The 19,485-nt window shown below is 39.3% G+C and overlaps 1 protein-coding gene across 4 annotated transcripts in view; it reads left to right on the top strand.

Annotated features, from left to right (window-relative positions):
- Positions 1-19,485, top strand: part of SMC5 (structural maintenance of chromosomes 5) — a 59,092-nt gene that overhangs the window by 32,755 nt on the left and 6,852 nt on the right. For all 4 annotated transcript variants that reach the window (XM_054809981.1, XM_054809983.1, XM_054809984.1 and 1 more), the window contains 8 exons: positions 4,762-4,885; positions 6,691-6,813; positions 12,567-12,692; positions 13,385-13,480; positions 13,873-13,977; positions 14,173-14,292; positions 19,022-19,201; positions 19,304-19,399. In XM_054809981.1, the coding sequence (XP_054665956.1) occupies positions 4,762-4,885; positions 6,691-6,813; positions 12,567-12,692; positions 13,385-13,480; positions 13,873-13,977; positions 14,173-14,292; positions 19,022-19,201; positions 19,304-19,399 (970 nt within the window). The remainder of the gene's footprint in view (positions 1-4,761; positions 4,886-6,690; positions 6,814-12,566; positions 12,693-13,384; positions 13,481-13,872; positions 13,978-14,172; positions 14,293-19,021; positions 19,202-19,303; positions 19,400-19,485) is intronic.

Here is a 19,485-nt window from a genome sequence, read left to right as displayed (position 1 = left end):
GGCCCAATCTCTGAATTTTGACTTCTCAATTACTGTAATTATAAACTTTAATACAATTCCAATTATAACGTTTTGTACTGAGGTTTGCATATTGGACACCGACAGGTATGGGATTGTCTGATAATCCAATGGTCCCATTCCAATCAATACACCAGTCAGTAGTCTCCATATAATCCCAATCACCATGCTGGGGTGCTCCCCATACCCTGGGTATATGTATTCCCCATGGTGTGTTGGTGCATTGATCCCCAGGAGGACAACAGATTGTCCTGTTGTTTCACCACCAGCCTCAAACTTTGGTAGTTCAGTAATATTGCAGTTACCTGTGGTTCCATTTCCCTTAGGGGTCCATTGTAGGACATATTTTCCTTCCTCAGTGTGCCATGTTAGATTGGTATAGGGGAGTCTGTGATCCTTGGTGCAATTTCCTGGCATTCAGAGTACCTGTGAACACAAAAGAAGTGGTGCTTGGTCTTGATTTGACTGGCAGATGCTGAGTTAGGAGGTGGGTACTATTCCTCAAGTACTGATTCGATGGAGTTTTCCGGAGCTGTCTTTTGCTTCCCAAGTTTGGGTTGTTAATTCTGCAGTGTTTGGTACGGCTGCTGTTAAAGGTGCACTATTGGTATTCAGTAGCCTATAATGAATTTTAAGTTGCCACTGTCCATTTGTTGTTTTTTTTTTTTTACTGGCCAGACAGGAGAATTATAGGAGGAAGTGTGTGTGAGTAATACTCACACAGGTGTGTTAAAAACTCTTTCTTCCAAATCTGTTACCACCCCGTCAATGCCCGAATGTTCAGCTGCTGGCAAGGGAGTACTGCTTTACATAAGTAATTTTTGATGGGGGTAAAGGTATAGACATTTCTAATAAATTTATAGCATTAGGCTCATCCTCTTCAAGCCATGCTAGTTCTCCATCACCTCGTCCGACAAAACTCCAGGTAGACCCATCGGGGAGTTTCCACACTCTGCCATACAACACATCAAATCCCAATATGTTGGTCTTTGCAGCACCGACCAATATTTTGGTGCGGGTCAATTTCTTTTTGCATGGGAGCCACAGGGCAATTTTTGCTGTAGGGCGTTCCTTTAGGATCTCATCAATCCCTGTAAATTTTACCTTACGGCGACTGGGGTTTATATTTAGGCATTCGGTGATCTCCTTGCTGATTACTGACATTTGAGCACCCGTATCAATGAGGACATTTGTAAAAATTATCCTTGGTCCTACTGGAAAGCAATGACAGGTTCATGATGTTTATCAAAGAGCCATTGTGTATGTGCCAGGCAGAGTGACTCTCTGCCCTCCCCAGGGATGCAAGTTTTTTGTCAGGGTGGCAGGGGTATCTGTTAAATCAATTAAGTCCTGATTTGGGGCTAAGGGCACAGATCTGCCAGGAATTGCTTTCTTTCCTGTTGTCTGGCTACTCCCTGCTGAATTCTTTGGCTTAGTGATTGTACTAGAGCTCGGAGGTTGGCAGTGGATGTGCCATATAGTATCTGTCATGGCACTCCCATTGCCAGGGCTCTACACCACAGGTCATTATGTTCCTTATCAAACTTAGGTGTGTGCTCTGGTTTAAGCTTAGTGCTGTGAACCTCACGAACTCACCAAGGGGGTGGTTCTGGTAGTTTCCCCATGGTCAGTTCGATCCAGCCCATGCAGCGGTGCTCGTAACTCACTAAATCTTGTACAAACTCATTCCAGGTGGGAATCGGCTGATTCCTATAATTAGGTCTCCCTGCTTGGGGTGCATGGTAAGGTCCAGTATTAGCCTTCTGAGTGGCTCTAATCCTGTTCTGGACACTGGCTACATATGTCTTTAGACTATCCATGAGGCCACGGATAAGGGGAGTTAATCGTGCTGGATCAACAGAGGCTAGCATTGGGGATCTCCGTAACATATCCCTCTCACACATCGCTTGTATGCAGGCTGCCTTTTGTACAGACGCAACCAAGTTGGAGAATCCTAAGGTTTTGATAACAAGGGGTTCTACTCTGTCTTGCAGGTGTATGCCGCCAGTGCAGTTAGCAGCCTGCATTGTTAATGAATAATTATGATTGCCCAGTATAGTGGTTAAAAACATTCCAGGACCCCAATAGCCTTCAGCTTCTTCCTCACTCAGTAAGATTTAATATTCACACACCCCCTCCCCCCCCATAACGGAGACTCACCACACATATGCTGTCTTGGACTCCTCTGGATGCCTGGAATACTTTTGCTGCAACTTGGCCAATTCAGCAGGAGATCAGGGAGTGGTATGAACATCATCATCCTCCTCATCTGTGGTTTTGATTTTAATTAACAGCCCTATAAGCATGAATTCTGGGGTAAGATCAGAATCTGCCACCAATTCATCATCCTCGTTATCATTCCAAAGGTCTCCATCCCATGTGTTGGGGTCTGCACAGCATATAAATTTGCAGACTTGTTTACTGACACGGAGGATGGCATTTGGTAGTAATCTTTCCTGCAGCTGTTTTTCTTGCCTTTCAAATGAGACTACTAGCAATTTAAATTCCCTAATTTCTGTATTTGTTTTGGTTGTCCGACATAACAAAATGCCAATTGGGTATGGCTGGACAAGCTGTGACGTAAAAGGTAAAGTCTGATGTGTGGCTGAGGGAGGCCCTCCCGTTGAGTCATGAGGTTCAGAAGGGACCCTCCTGCTTTCTAAACTCCTTCTCAGAGAGGAGCCTAGGTGCGGCTAGGTCCAGTCTTAGTCCCAGACTTGGTCAACAGTTCATGTCTAAAGGATTTTATATATATAAAGCCACATACCAGAGTCAGCATTTGCCTGTCAGAGCCCCCAAAGGACTTGCACTGACTTAGTTTTGCAAAGTTGAAACCAATAGAAAGCTTATTAAAGCGACAGATTTAAAGAGTTTGGAATTGCCATTGATAAACACACTCACGGCAATAGCACTAATATAGGACCATGATTATAACTACAATGCTAGCAAAATACTATCCTGGGTATTCTCACCAAAAGGGTGAAATCGCAATTGCCTACCAAGAAGGCGTCCCTGTCTTGCGGGGAGGAGAAGGAGCACAGCCTGCCAACTGCCTGTTTGAGGTCTTCAATTTCTTCCCTCCCCCCCATTGGGGGTAACTTCCTCAATGTCCTTTATACCCCAGTTTTAGCTGTTCCCTCCCAGGGGCACGTTTAACTGGGTTTGGGTGGAGAGTCGAGTACTATGGTCATATGTTTAGCATGTACTCCTTTTAGCTCATTAGCATACTTAGGGGTGTCAACTTGAATATTCATTTTGTGGATAATGAAGCAAAATGTCTCACTCTGGCCACTGTGGCCTTCAAAATTCTGTGTAGAAACTGTCTTATCTGTTTATTCTGCCTTCTCTAGCCAAAACACGGCCGTCTTGCTGCTGTAAGACTCCCTCCTTCGGCTGCTTCTCATACCAACCTTGTGGATCTCCATCCACAATGTTTGTGTAAGAGATAAGCGGACACCTGTGTTTTTAACCTCTTAGGTGCAACTCCCACACAAGTGTATTGACCAGCCAACTCTTCAGATGTAACTGTCCTCTTTATCCCCATATCCCTCTATTTTCCCACACTCTTTTCCGGGTCATTTAGATCCCTCCCTTTCCCTGCATTTGGTTTCTTCCCTGAACAGTAAGTCCTGCAGAGTCACAAAATGCTTTTCTGCTGCATCCTATAATGTCTTCTATACCCCCAGGAAACAACCCCCCTCAGTCCAGAGGGTGCTGCCATGTTGACTTCCTTTGTGGGTTTCACACTTGGACACTAGCACTGAGGCCGTCCTAGGACGGGGTGTCCCTTCCTCTGAGTTCTTTATTTGAGTTCCTGCCTGCTAGAGTGTTCCTGTGCTGCTCTGGGCTTGTGGAGATGGGCATTTCATGGGTTGATGGCTCCTGCAATGGTCCTTGGGGTAGTCAGGGTAGGGTATTATTTGGGCTTCCCCCACCTGCTATTGTCTCTCCTTTTTGGCTGTGCAGGTGAGCTTTTATCAGAAAGCCTTGCTAAAATTGAGGTAAATGGCAACCACTTGATCTGCTGTCATCCAGTTATTTTACAATTGAGTTCATCAGGTATGATGTACCCTTGGTAAACGCTTGCTGATTCTTCCTGATCACCTTCTCTCTTATGCCCCTGGAATTGTTTTCTGAGGGGACTTGCTCCACAATTTTCCCAGGGATCAAAGTAAGAATGATTGTAGTTTCCTGGATCACCCTCTTGGCCTGTTTGAAAATCTCTAAATGCTTTGCAGCTTACTAAACATCATGATTATTGCATATGAAGTTCTTCATAATTATATGTTTTTGAGATGTAAAATGAGTGAAAATTCTGGTTTTCTGCAGTAAGTTGAGGACACAATTTTTTTACTAGTATATATAACAGGAATTAAGCAAACCTCCTGAACTCTCCTATGTTGTATTGTTGCAAGGAACTAGCAGCAGAAGAAAAATGTAATCCTTACACTGATTTTTATTTTTTTTTTAAATCTGACATTTACAGAAGTAATGGAGCATGGTTGCTGAGTGATGGCCTTAGTAGCCAAAAATCAGAATTTCTTTAATTATAATTTTTTTGTCTTTTGAATTCCTTAGGTTTAAAGTGCATAGATTGGGAATGCCTCTAGTGTGTTTGGAATGTTTAGGTATGCAAATTCCTATTCTTGCTAAGTGTTGTTTCATCACCAAAATTAAGAATTTTTGTATTTTTGTACAATTTATTTTTAATCAGGATTAATCAAATATTGATTCCTCCCATAGTTTAAGACAGCTGGAACAAGATGCTATCAACCTAGAGAAGGAATCTCAACTGGCAAATGTAAAGATCAAAGAAATAAATACTGAAAAAGCAAAACTTGTTACTGAATTAATGCATCTCATAAAGGTACGTATTTTTAACTTGGTATGTGTTCCACTATTATGAAGAGTCCAATTCTTGTAACTAAAGTAGGAGATACGCAATATTTGGATGTCATGGTAAACGTTTACGAGCTAACTTGCTTCAAGATAAAGATCTTTTGAAGCTTTTAAGAACTTGAACTTGTTCATCTGTTGTTGATTTCATTTGTAGATCATTTGCTTGCATTGATTTAGACTCGCAGTAACTGAAGTCTTAGAATCCGTGGTCTGATTCAGCAAATAAATGAATGAACTGTGTAACCATTTCAACTTGTGCATTTTCAGAATACTGCATAATTCTGTGAACTATTTCTTCCACCCTAGTTCATAATCTTTTTTTTTTTTGTTTTCATTTTATCGAAAAAAAGAGTAGTCATGTGAAAATTTGACCTGAATCTGTAAGGATCCATGATTGTGGAAGAGGGCTGGGATGGGAAAAGTATTCAAGTCTTGAGGCTCCAATGTCATGAGGTTTTCTTTAACTCAAAAAAGAAGAAAACAATTTGGACTTAATTGTCGCTTGTAGCTTAGCCTGTAAGCCCTAATAATGCCACAAGGGGGCTGCTGTGGAACAGTGAACGAGCGTGACAGGCTGCGTGTATGTTTGCACAAATACACAAGGCAGAGCGTACCTGGCACATACCTGATACACATCAATACTTTACAACCAGTAGATAGAAACAGCTTTGTTCCACGGTTTCAGATTCTGACACTGCTTTTTGCACGTAGTTCTCTTTGTGCTGTTGTCTTTGAATAATCTTAACTTTTTCCCTGTTTCATCTCCTTTCATTATGACTTTTTAATTTCCTGGGTAATTGGTTTTAAACTGTTTAAGTGGATTGGAAACAAATAAATTTATCGCTATGTCCAAGTTCACACTGCAGAAACTTTGTGTTGAAATCACAAAGAGTAAAGATCTCTCAGACCTTGGCTCACTATTGTGGTCAGAAGCTAACACTCTCAAAACTTCATCCTTTACATCCCCTAGGTCTACAGCTGGAACCTTGTCCTCCCTTTCATTAAGAGAGAGCATTCCTTTGTATTTATATGCCGATTATTAAAAAAAAAAAAAAAAACAAAAAGGAAAACCAGTGTTCTCAATGCCCTGTAATTGGAGGTTTGAAGCTGCCCTTCACATCAAGAATAGATTGCTGATTTTGAAGCTTCTAGACCATTCCTGAGCATGACTCGTTTAAAAAAGCAACCTTTTTAATGTCAAAGTTGTCAAACCAGGTTCTGGGCATCAATAAAGCCTGTTATAAAACTTCAAAAATAGAGCCTTCTTCTGTTGTCATATGCTGTTCCAGTTAAAACACAAGACACTAGAGTCACTGTACATCTAGTCAGTCAATCTTGCATCGTCAGTGAGAGAAGCATGTATCTTATGTGTTCATTTTTTGACCTTTTTCCATTTCTGTGTGACATATGAAGTCCACCAAAATGCACCTGTTGGATTTTGTCTGAGAAAGAATTGATACAGCTTTGTCTTTTCTCACATTTCACATGTGAGTATATGGCGCAGGGAAAGAGAATGTGCTTTTTTGGTGTAAAATGTTTTGTTTACAAACGATGTGTATATGCTTACAGATTAAAAGCACATGGGGACTATATATCTTGAAAAGCTTGGGTCACCAATAAGTTGCCTTTCTTTTTCATTGAATTTGACAGACAGCAGTGTGGAAAAGCTGAATGCAGAGTGAGATTGTATGCTATGACTAAAAAATCGATAGTGATCGTATCAGGTTTGAGTCTCTTGTGGAAAAAAGTGACATTTTCTGTTTTCCTATATAGAATTGCATATCACTGAACATCCTCAAAGCAGATTTGGTTCTTCAGAGTGCTACAGTGGCTGCTGAGAAGAGCAGACTAGAATCTGAGTATAAAGCTGCAAGTGTACAGCTAAGAGCTGCAGAGGTAACCATTTCTATAAATACTGGGATATCTACTATGAAAACATCTTCTGTGGAAGCCTTTATGGTATAGAAAAGGATACTTCTGTGTCTTTGTTTAGAAATGGGTATTAGTATTGCTAAATATTTAGCCTTTATTTCTCTAGTTTGACTTCAGCCTCCTCATTTAAAGCTGAATAAGAGCTTTGCCTTCCTCAGTTAAGACAGCTAAATTTCTGCAAAAATATCCTGAACAGTCATCATGTCCTGGATCTTTTTATTGTAATGTATAGTGGGTGTAAAAAGGCTCGCTATTGTTTGGAAGTATTATCTTTTTTCTAAGTCTGTCGTAGACAAGTAGCTCCAACTCACATGGGAGATGCAAGATCAAGATGAACCAGAAAGCACTGTATCAGAGTAGAGTAGAGCTGTTTTTACCTTTCTTTCATAGCTTATTTTCTCATGTAATTAAATGTCTTTTTTTGGAGGACAGAAAGGATTATAACTGGTCCTTCTATTCATCATATTAGGCATCTGTGCTGTGTTCAGGTAAAAAGACAGTCTCTGGGGACAGTACAGACAAGTACTCTTTTCTAAGAACAGAACATACTGTGATCTCTCATGGATTGGTGCATAAAGGTCAATTTTTGTATTTGCGTAGTAGTACAATCTTTCAGTGTACCTGTCAAAATACAGGATGGTACGTTTTCTCTTTATCTTGCAAGAGTCAGCTTAACCTGTTGCTAATTCAATTTGATAAAAAAATATAATTGCTGCTAAATTGGAAAGCAGTTTAAAAGGAAAGTGGTAGTTATTTTGAATGGATATGCACTTACAAAAAGAATGACCTTGTAATATATTTAGAAATCCACTTGAGGTTATAGGTATCATCATTTGCAGGAAAATTAGGAACAGGAACAAAAAATAACTTGAAGATAGAGATGAGACCACCATGTTACTTGGAAAATCACTGTTGCATCAGATCTCTCATATGATGTGGCTGTTATTCAGACTTTATCCAAACCTAATGTACATCGCTTCATTGCTGGAGCACAGTAAGGAGTAAGAATGTATTACAGAGCTGGAACTTCATGTGAGGTAGTGTGTATCGTCACTGGGAAATTTATTTAAACGTTTTTAGTTCTTATTATTCCTGTTGTCTTCATCATTTAGAGAGTAGCTTGAGCTGGTCATAGGCTGATGTCTGGTCAGATCAGTAGACAAGACTTGTAAGGTAAATGTTCTGATTATTCTTGGCTGAACAGAAATTGCCTCCTTCCCTAGTGGAGAGGTGTTTGAGTCAGCTGAGGTCCTATTAGTCGTTGTTACTGGGTTACATTCAACCATGTAAGTAGAGGAAATCATATCAGAACTTATCTCTTGGATGGTTGGTTCTGGCAACATTAAAACAGAAAAAAAACAAACCCTCAAACTGGTAATCCCAGTGATTAGAATTCTGAGAAGTTTAACTGCTCTGGAGGAAAACTCTTCTGAGTATTTGAGTGCATCTTAAGTTTTCGTATACGTGGAAGGCCACACTTGCCCGCGTACTGCATGTTGAGCCTTTGAATTCAGTCTTTAGCCCCTTTTTTTAGAAGTTCTCTTTCCTATATTGTCCTGTGAATTATGTATGTTGTATGCTCTGTGTTTTGTTTCTTATTCTATGCCTTGAAATGCGCTTTCATGGGGAAAAGTCAGTTTTTCTTAGCTCCATCTCAACTTAAGTGTTATTTGAAATAAGTGTTATTTGAAAGGTACTATACCTTCCCTCCAACTTCTTAGTGGCTTTGGCTGTGATAATTTTTTTTCTACAGCAGTATTATGTTAAGGTAGTCTTGCTCCAAAGCTGCCCTTGAGGATGCCATCACATCACTTCGAGGAAGTCTTGCAAACAGTTCCTGCATGTTTTTGTACAATAAATAAACCTGCAAAAAGAAAGCCAAACAGAAACAGAAATAAGTATGTTGTACAAAAGCTGTGTAGTGAACTAAATTAAAGCCTAATTACAATTATGGGACCACTAATTCTCTATTTCATCATCATACACTTTTGTAGGTCATGTGCTGGTTGTGATGCATTCATTGAAATTGGAATGGTGGGTATCAGCCAAAGAAGCTGCGAAACTTTTATTAATACTTGGCACTTACTCATGCTGTTTATCTCCCCAGAAATCTTGCGTCTTTATAATACCTGAGTAAATAATCTGATTAAGATTTGAAGCAAACACAAACCTCACTTAGTACATCCAAGAGATCACATATGTTCCTTTTGTGAGATCTTGGCACTGGGATACTGTGGAGAGAGCAGCGTGTTTGTTGCTTTATAGTGGGGGTTTTTTACCACTTAGGTGGAAAGGCCAGAAAAGTACATATTTTCGAACAAGTCAAGTTAGCAACAACAGATTTCTGGAGTTTGTATTTTGTCATCACAGTTCAAGTGGGAACCTTAGTGTTATTTTAACAACTTCTGGTATTTAATTTATTTAATGAGCCTAAGAAGCAAATCTCTGTTTGTGACCCATACTGAACATTAGGGAGGAGTGTTAGCCCCATCTGCTTATTAGATAATTGGCACAGTTGCATGGGTGTTTATTATGGTTGTTTGAAAGAGTCTTGCTAATTGTCTTGCTTTGATAGCTTGTTAATTTTCAGGTTCATTTGGTGTAAATTTGTTTAAATAATTGGTATTAATACTTACTATGTACATCACAGCATTTGCTTTTCAAGCTAAGTTTTAAGAAAATGCAGATTCTGTTTTGCTATGTATAAATTTCCAAATTTCAAATAATTAAATGCTGTCACCAAGTGTGCGTTCAAACACAAATTCGTGAGAAAACATTGGCTACTGGTAACTATATTTTCCTTAACTGGCTTCTTGTTTTGCACTAAACCAGTTGCAATACTGATGAGCACAAGAGAATAAAAATTGCTTGTGCATACAGAATGTAATTGGTTTCTGCTGTTCAGTAGATGCCTTTCAGGAAGCTGTAATCGGAGCCCCGCACTAGTACAGAACTTCCCTGAAGTACCCGGATAAAGCACTTTCTAAATTGGTTCTTACGCTGTTGGCTAAAACAAATACTAAGCTCTGTCTAGGCTGTGATTTATCATGGTAGCATCTCTGTTCAAAATGGTAATTCTTTCTGCTTAGAGTTACTTTTTAGCTAGATGGGTTTTATTGAGGCACCTTCAGGAAATCAACGGGAACCTTAGCATTGCCATACTCTTTTCAATATATAGGAGGGACAAGCAATGAAGACTTGTGTATTTTTATTTATTTATATTTATTTAACTTTTATTTAGCATATGGCCATGACAATCAACTGGGAAAGCTGAATGAAAATTGAGACTTACCTTGTTGAACTGTCAGTGCATTTATTCTAGAATGTGGTTCATAACTACATCAAATGTCTATTGCTTCGCAGTCTTCCTGTTGAATGCCGAGGTTTTCCTTGCCCAAACATGTATTTTTCTTTTCACGCCCTGAAGAAGTTTACTTGCCTTAAGCTTGTGGCAGGCATATTCAATGTTTAATCTATTTCAGGTTTTCAGTGCCTAGAGATCAACTTGAAATCTTGTTTCATGCAGCTCTGCAGGGTTCAAGTGGGAGCTTTATATACAATTGACAGCTGAGATTCCCCACCACAGATGATTCAGAATTGACTTTGGCCCTGGAAATAGTCAAACACATAAGTATAAAATCAATGTTTATTGTATAAAAAAGTATGTGTGTTGCCTTTCACTGGATCCTTTGCCTTTGTTATGAGGTCAAACACATCTCAGATAAAGCCAGTTGGCTTTTAAATTTCTGGGGTCCAAAATACAGTCCAGTTTTAATTTAGAACCTTCTAAAATATTCTTTAAAAATTGTTTATTGAATGTATTACAGGGCATATTCAGATATGTAATGGAACATAAGCGTTGTGGTGTACAGTTTTATTTGTGCTAATTCAGAATGATGTAAGATCTTGGCTGTAACCAAAAGGAGGGCCATCCTCCACTTACTGCTGTTTTATATGTATAGTTCTAATGCCAGTCCTTGACCCCACGTGACATTTATCTCCTTCTCTATGACAGACTTTATGAAATGGAGGTGGGGAGGAGAAGAAAAAATCTAAAAAAGGCTGCTGTTTTGGGGGGGTTTTTTACCTTTCTGAAAACATCAACACAGTGTAGAAAAATATCTTTACAGTGTGTTTGTGAAGATTGTGAAATGCTTACCTCTAATGCAAATTCTGTTTCCTAGTGCTTGGTAGAGGGAAGGGAAAACAGGATTTTGGAGTTGATATATGCCGTAGAGAGCAGCAGCCCCAATTCTTCAGTGAGTGTGAGAACTCCACTGATGATCACTCATAATCATATCTGTTACTACCTCTTCTGTTGTGTATAGTAAATAAAGACTAAGTAAATTGCCAGAAAGTCATGCAAGTTGCTGTCAGCATCTGTGTCCTGTGTTTTAAAAATGTGGAATAAACATTTATCTAACTGTATAATTTCCAAATGAACACTTTACAATTTTTTTTGCCACTGGAGGGCTCCCATATTTAACTAAAGTACACAACAATAGAAATTGGGAAGATAAAGCTCTCCCAAGTGTAGGAACATAAGTAAGTTTTCCAAACTCTCAGAATAATGTTCTGAAGCAAAGTCTAGTGCATGTGGATTTTGAGCTACAATTTTCTGCCTCTGAAAAAAGTGAAAACAGTGTATTCCAGTGGTGTAACTGTCTATTAAAAAGATGGGTTGCATGTGTAATCACTGAGTAAATGTATAGTAAAATAGGATTCAACTCTCCAGTATCTTGGTGTGTATTCCTTTTCACTTCTGTGTGGTTGGCTGCTCCCAGCCGTTGGCAATTGGGTCCTCACCTGAGCTGGGAAACAGCAGCAAGCAGTTACTCCCAAGCACTGCCAGCTCAGCATTTGGAAGCAGCAGGCCTGTGATAGGGACCATGCATATAGACATGAGTGAGATTTCTGGGCACAGAGAGGAAGAGATACTTGACGCTCTCCAAGCTTTTTGCCTGGATACTGCTTACATGAGATAATCTTTAGCTTATTGTTTCATGATGGTGTCACATTTTGTGTATTGCCTGTGGTGACATTGCATAAAAGGCATAGGACTGGGCTGGCCACTTACTCTAGTAAGTTCCAAAGAGTTTAGCCTCTACATGACTGTTAAAAACCAGAAACTGTACCTGCTTTCCACTTATTTTTCAGCACTAGTTTAAAAATTGTGTTTGCATTATATTTTGCCAGCTGTATTAGAGAGGGTAGAATATGAAACAGCAAAGGAAGTACTTCTGATTGTGTAATTATGGTGTTTACTCTGTAAAATTTCAGCTAAAATACCATTCAGTATACATCATGTCCTCTATGTTCTCCCAAGCAGATAAATACAGTTAAGTGGGAGCTAACAAAAGATAAGGCTCACAGTAGTTGTGTTTTGGCTTATAGGGAATTTTCTGTAAAATTATTTTGAGCTATATGTTGAATCTACATGCACATTTGTCTAGTTGAGAGAAAATAAATTTAGCTATATTACAAGAAAATGCTTTTGATCAGTTTACCTTGGCATCTGTTGACTTCGAGCAGAGAGGCATAATGAGTTCTCTGTGTGTTGAAACAAAGATTTTGTATGATCTTTAAGCAGTCTGATTGCACCTACATTCTCTGATTTGGATGTTGTTTGTTGCCAGTGTGCTAGTGTCACCTCTGGATATTTATAATAAAGTTTAAAACAAAAAGTATTTTAATATCTTTAATATCTTTTCTAACAGCAACAATTTCATGAACTGGATGATAGGAAGCGAGTTCTTACAGAGAACTGCAAGGAATTGCTGAAAAAAGCTCGACAGGTCTGCAAACTGAGTCCAGATCAGTATCTTCCAAAAGAATTTCAAACTGTATGTACCAAAACAAATCTCCACATATCTCTTAGAATGGTTTATGTCATCTCAAATTTAACTTCTCCAGCAAAGAATACTATATATTTTATATTAGAAGGCCACCAGTAAAGGATCACGTGTACTTCTGTTAGCATTGACTCATATATTGTCACTTAGCCTTTTAAAGCATTTTTAAGTAGTGCTGGGATATCTTCTAACTATCTCTCACTTTGTTCTGTGCACAGAAAAGAGAAAATTTGACCTGAAAGTTCAATTAAAATCTATAGTCTTGTGTTCATAGACATAATTAGGGGCCATGTTTTTCTAGCTTCTTACTCTAATGGAGCAACACAAAAGAACTGAAATCTGGGCCCACCTGCTTACCTGGAGGTCTTCCCAGCCTCTAGAAGTATTTGCATGGCTTAGCGAGCATAGCCCCTGGCTTATAGCAAGTCTGTGAGAAATCTGTACCTGCACAAGTTAGGCAACTAAGGAGCAATTAATTGTGTATCTTTGTTATGTACTAGCACTTCTAGCCTTCTTTCTCTGTCCACAATAGTTTGTGAGGGAATCTTGCTGTGATAATTTTGACTGTGTGACATCCTGATTAAAAGTAATAGAATTTTTTTTTGGCTTGTTTGATTTCTTTTTAGCAAACTTGAGTCCTTCATTAGCATTGCTGTGTAACACATGCATCCTTTCTTTTGTAGGCTTTTCAGGCTCTTCCGACCACGTTGGAGGAAATTGATGCTTTTCTGAATGAAGAGAAAAACAGGGCCTCCTGTTTCACAGGCCTGAATGCTTCGGTATGTTCACTGCTTTCCCTCCGCCCTCCCTTCCTCCCCCTCCACCCGTATTGTACTTGCTTCCCACTCTGTGCTAGATCTCGTGGTATAATAAGCTAGACAGCAGGAACAATGTGCTGTAAATGCCAGATTCTGCATCTATTAGAATTTTAAGTAGGTTCTTCCAAAAGAACAGTGTGTTCTGTGCCTTTAAAAAAAAAAATTGCAGTAACCTGAAATAAGCAATGTTTTACAGTTTTTTTGCTTTAAAGCTAGAAAGGTGTCTTGTTCAGTGTGCAGTGCAATAATCTGTATAATTGTGTTTGAACAAAATCAGTGCAATGTGATAGTTTTACAGTCAGGGTTAGAATTGGCAAACATTTTGTTGACTGCTTGTTTTTTTATTCTGGCAGGTTGTTGAAGAATACAATAAGCAGACACAAGAAATACAGCAGTTGACAGACTATCTAGAGGAAAAGAAAAATGAACTGGATAACTATAAGCAAAACATTTCACAGGTAATAGCTGAAACTATCACTTCTCTATCACTGTGTCTTTATTAGAATAGAACGTACATACATAAGTAAAGGATAACATTCCAAGTTGTCTTGAGTGTAAATTGAGATGTTAGCCTCTGTAATTACAATATTTTTTAATTTAAATGCTGTCTAAAGGAAAATTCAGTTATTAAAAATGGTTATGTCTACTTCTAGGTCAAAGAAAGGTGGCTAAACCCCTTGAAAAAGCTGATTGAGCAAATTAATGAGAAGTTCAGTAACTTCTTTAGTTCTATGCAGTGTGTTGGTGAAGTTGATCTTCATGTGGAAAATGAGGTATTTATTTTTCATATGGAAGAATAACATTAATATTTTCATGCATCATCTTTTGCTTGTATATCGCTAGAGAAAAAATAACAAGTCATTTAGATTGTAGGAAAGATGTTATTTTAAAAAAAATAAAGACCTTTTACTGATGAACACACTTTTTAGTGCTAGAACTGACTTACTGTCTGTTTGAAGGAAAATTAGTCTTTGTCCAGAGGCATAGGGCTTCAACTCACTGACTTTGGGAAACTTCTTGCAACTTACAGAGCTCGATTAGAAGCATTGTATTTACTTTAGCTGTAACTCCGATTTATTAAGTTAGTGAATTAATTCTACATTTTTAACTGATTTGTGCTATTATCATTTAGTGGTTAAATCTACTATTATTAAGTGTTGTATTGATTTGGTTCTACATGAAGTTTCTACTCAAGTCTGCTGGCATTTTGTCTGTTTTGGAAGTAGCAGTCATTTGGCCCAGCCTGTTATGTCCTCAGTAACATTTATAGGCAGTTTTACCTCTGATGAAGAGTTTAAAGCATCAATACTACTTTGGGGAGAAATATTCAGTGCAGTGGGCTGAAGAGAAACTGGGTATTTTGTTTTAAATTGATCTCTGTAATTATGATTTTAAGACCCTTATATGCAATGTATAGGCTCCACAATAGTGAAAGTTGAAATGTAAACATTTTTTTGCTGTTTTAAGTTACTCAAGCAGCTTTCGTAAAGTATTTGAAGTGGCAGTTATTATTAGGGGCAGAATAGTGACTGACAAGGCTCTTTCTGTGAACTGCATAAAATTGTTTACATTGAAACTAGTGTTATGAAACAGTAGGACATTAAAACGTGGACTTTTCAGTTCTTTTGATAGTTACCTACAGAGTCAGATCTGTATTACACAAATAGTATATTTTATCTAAAAGTAAGCTGGGAGAGAGTACACGGAAAAATAGTAAAGCGTTTTAAAAGCAAAGGGACTCTGGACTGTCTTTCTGAATATCTTTTTTGGAAGGTCTTGCTTTTCTCTTGCAAATATGTCACAAATAGTTTAAGAGGTTAGCTAGTGGTACTGTGCCAATGACTAAAACTTTTTCTTCAAGGGATCAGCACCTATAATAGAGTTGGATAATCTGTTTTACAGCTAGGATTCCTTACCCTTCTTCTCTGCAAGAGACTCTTTTGCCATGACCTGTAAATATCAAAAGAGGTTCCTGCAGAATTATGCAGGAACCTTGAGATCTGATGGTGTCCTTGGTGATAGTACTTACTGTATGAAGCACTTCACTAGGTTCTTCCGTGACATCCTAGCAGAAACCTCAGTGAACATTCTGACTTTCCTTGTTAACACTTGGTAACCAGAATTCAGAGTGGTAGCCATGATAACCCTCACCTTCCCTGATTCCCCACAGGGAGTTTTGAGCATCATTCTTGGTGGGTCCTGGATTATCTGTCAGTTATATGATCTGGAATTCACAGTAACCTGGTAACAAAGGCCTTTCTGATGCCATTGTGGCTGTGCTGGAGAGCAGATCTTTTCTACAAGCCTCTACCTTGTAAACTTCTCCGAGCCTAGTTTCAGTCTGTGTGAATGCATCTGAAAGTACAGTGGTCCTAGAGGTCTTATGTCCTGTTTTTTATTTATCCTTACATGAAGTCATTGTGTTCTTGATGTCCCACAGTCCCATCCCTTTCCAAAGAGTGTAGCAAAAGCTCTACAAGTATCTGTTACAGAATCATGGAATGGTTTGGGTTGGAAGGGACCTCAAAGATCATCTAGTTCCAACCCCCCTGCCATGGACAGGGACACCCTCCACTACACCAGGTTGCCCAAAGCCTCATCCAACCTGGCCTTAAATGTTTCCAGGGATGGGGCCTCCACAGCCTCTCTGGGCAACCTGTTCCAGTGCCTCACCACTATCACAGTAAAGAATTTCTTGCTAACATCTAATCTAAATCGACCCTCCTTCAGTTTAAAATCATTACCCCTCATCCTATCACTACACTCCCTGATAAACAGTCCCTCACCATCTTTCCTGTAGGTTGCCTTTAGGTACTGGAAGGCCGCAATTGGATCTCCCTGGAGCCTTCTTTTCTCCAGGCTGAACAACCCCAACTCTCTCAGCCTGTCCTCACAGGAGAGGTGCTCCAGCCCTCTGATCAGCTTTGTGGCCCTCCTCTGGACTCACTCCAACAGCTCAATATCTCTCCTGTACTGGGGCCCCCAGAGCTGGACGCAGTACTCCAGGTGGGGTCTCACAAGAGCGGAGTAGAGGGGCAGGATCACCTCCCTCGACCTGCTGGTCACAGCTCTTTTGATGCAGCCCAGGACACGGTTGGCTTTCTGGGCTGCAAGCGCACACTGCCAGCTCATGTTGAGCTTCTCATCAACCAACACCCCCAAGTCCTTCTCCACAGGGCTGCTCTCAATCCATTCTTCTCCCAGCCTGTAGTTGTGAAGAAGAAAGAGTGAAACTAAGTTGTGAACTTAAGGATATTTTTTCACTCCTTTCAAGTGTCCTGTTCATCAGCAAGCCAGACTGTGGATCTGTTGAAATTGATCCTGACAATGAAGTACCAAGTCCTACTAAAATGGAGAAAGTTCATCTAAGCTATGGTGCTGTAATCTTCACTTATTAGGAGAATGTCTTATTAGCTCCCCTTAGCAAAAATACCACCTCCAGAAAGGACAGTGCAGCAACATTCATTTGTTCTGAGAGCATGCCCGTGATTTTCCTTCTTAGACTCCTGATTATCAGGCATGGCTATCAAACTACAATCTGCAAATCCAAGAAGCTAATTATTATTCTGATAAGCTGCATTAAATGCCAAAGAAGAAATTTCTTTCATAGTGGGGGAGAATAAAACAGTAACCAAAATCAGCTTGCAAATAGTTTCAGTTGCTTTAAGCACTGCTTTGTTCTAGTGTGTCTGTCATGGTCATCTAGCACTCCATCTCTAGGCAGGTCCTCAGTTTGTCTTTGGAAGTGCCAACTTGTAGCTGACAGGGAAAACATCGAGGGTGAGAAAAGTGACCTGTCTTCAAAATTGGAAAGTTTGCAGTTGGCAAACATGAGTTTATAACTACGTCAGGTCACCTTCATTTTCTCCTAAAGTGTGTGGGTATTTGCCTCAGCCTCAAGGATTCATAGTTCCATATTTGTATGATACTGGTACACCAGAAGCACCAGAGGTTTGTAGTACATGAAAAGAAATACCTTAAACAAAGTATAAGACCTTACACTCTTCAGTCCTGAGGATGTTTGTCTGCCTGCAGGTGTAGTAAAACACCAGGAACACCAAAAGATGGCTTGTTCTTCTGATTTAGCAGATTAGCTGATCTGAGAGGATTTGATAGATCCTGTCCAATGTCTGATGCTATCTGGTATGTACCTTACTTATCCCAAAGCGAGACCTGAAGGTAGCAAGAAGCTGAAAATTGTTTCTACAGACTTGAAGTTCCTTAAGGCAGTTTTAAGACTTTAAGATGGTGTGGCTTATTTACTTCATGGTGGCTTTTAGACCTTGTTGTGCTTCATAAAAGCCAGCCTACAATGGGACTCAGTTCTGCCAGGTCACCCAGGTTCATACACCTTTTGATGACTGTGGTATGTGGCAATCCGAACCAAACTGGCATGTGCCAGCTTCTATGGGATGGGCTCCTCATTGTCTCTTTGCCACAGCTGTCTTTTCTAAATCTAGAAGTATTCTGTAACCATCATGAATCACCTCCACTCCTTTCCCCTACCCTAAGCATTAAAATTGTGTTATCAGAAGAACGTGAGTTGATGACCTCCAAGTGTGGGATTTACGCTTCCACAGTGAATATGGATAGTCCTATTGGAACTCATATTCCTGAAAGTTTTAAATCTTCCCTGTAGCTCTCATTAACTTGATAGGTGCATATAAAGATTGTGTCTTATGTAGACCAAATGGTAAGCAATCACTATGGGCTTTCTCCACTGGGTATTGCATTCCCATTTCTGCACTGAGCTTATCTGAACTTCAGAAATACTAGTAAGTACTCCAAAGATTTCTTGTTTCCCCTCGGATCATGAGTGTATTTCCTTGCATGGGCCTTCTTTTGAACCACATCTGTTACCCCCACACATTTACATCATTGACTCATACTGCTGACAAGTGTCAGTTTTCTGTTAAAGAAAAGGCCAGGGTCAGAATGCTTATGTGTGGTTTTCCTGACAGTATGAAAGGAAAATTACTGTCATGGCGGATTTTGTAGGGGCTTTGTGTCTCAATCTGCTAGTGGAGGAAAAGTGAAGGATTATAATTAGACTGCTTGCACTTGGAGAGGTTCAGATGGGATCTTAACCTACACACACACACATCATCACCCCACTGTTCAAGTTGATAGCATCACATACCCTATTGCATTTTTTTCTGATGAATAGAATTTATAGGGGCATTGCTTTCTCCTTTTTCTAGCCAATTTTTTTTTTCTTATCAGTATTCTTAGTATGCATGAAGTCTTTCTTACTAGCGATTCAGAAATTAACAAATCATTGTCATGGGGATGGAGCGGTATTCAAAATTCTCTATCTAACAAGAATAGATCACAGTTAAAGGAAATATATGAAACAGAATTCATATATTGATATCAAGTTGAACAGAAGTAGTTCATAGACCCCTGTAGAACGTTTGACATAAATTTCCTTTAATTTGCATATCATTATCAAATAAGCTGTAATACAGAGAAACTGAATTTAACAGGTACTGCCTTTTATAGGAGGAGTATGACAAGTATGGGATTCGCATTCGAGTCAAATTCCACAGTAGCACTGAACTTCATGAATTGACTCCATATCATCAGAGTGGAGGTGAGAAAAGTGTTTCCACTATGTTGTACCTGATGGCTCTACAGGAACTCAACAGATGTCCTTTCAGGGTTGTAGATGAAATAAACCAGGTGAGGATCAATAGTGCAGTATATAACCTCTTATTATACAGATGCTTATGACATAGTGGAGAGAACAGACCTTTTTTTTTTTTTTTTTTTTTTTTCTTCTAGGGAATGGATCCAATGAATGAGAGAAGAGTTTTTGAAATGGTTGTGAAAACTGCTTGTAAAGAAAGCACATCTCAGTACTTCTTTATTACACCAAAGGTGCGTGGCAGAAAATGAAATTGAAAGTTTAATGTGTAGGAGAGTTGAGTTTTGTGTGATCATATCCCCATAAACACTGTATAACT

This window comes from Grus americana, chromosome Z (assembly GCF_028858705.1).
Source record: "Grus americana isolate bGruAme1 chromosome Z, bGruAme1.mat, whole genome shotgun sequence".
NCBI classification, from domain to species: domain Eukaryota; kingdom Metazoa; phylum Chordata; class Aves; order Gruiformes; family Gruidae; genus Grus; species Grus americana.
This window is presented reverse-complemented; position numbering and strand designations above follow the sequence as displayed.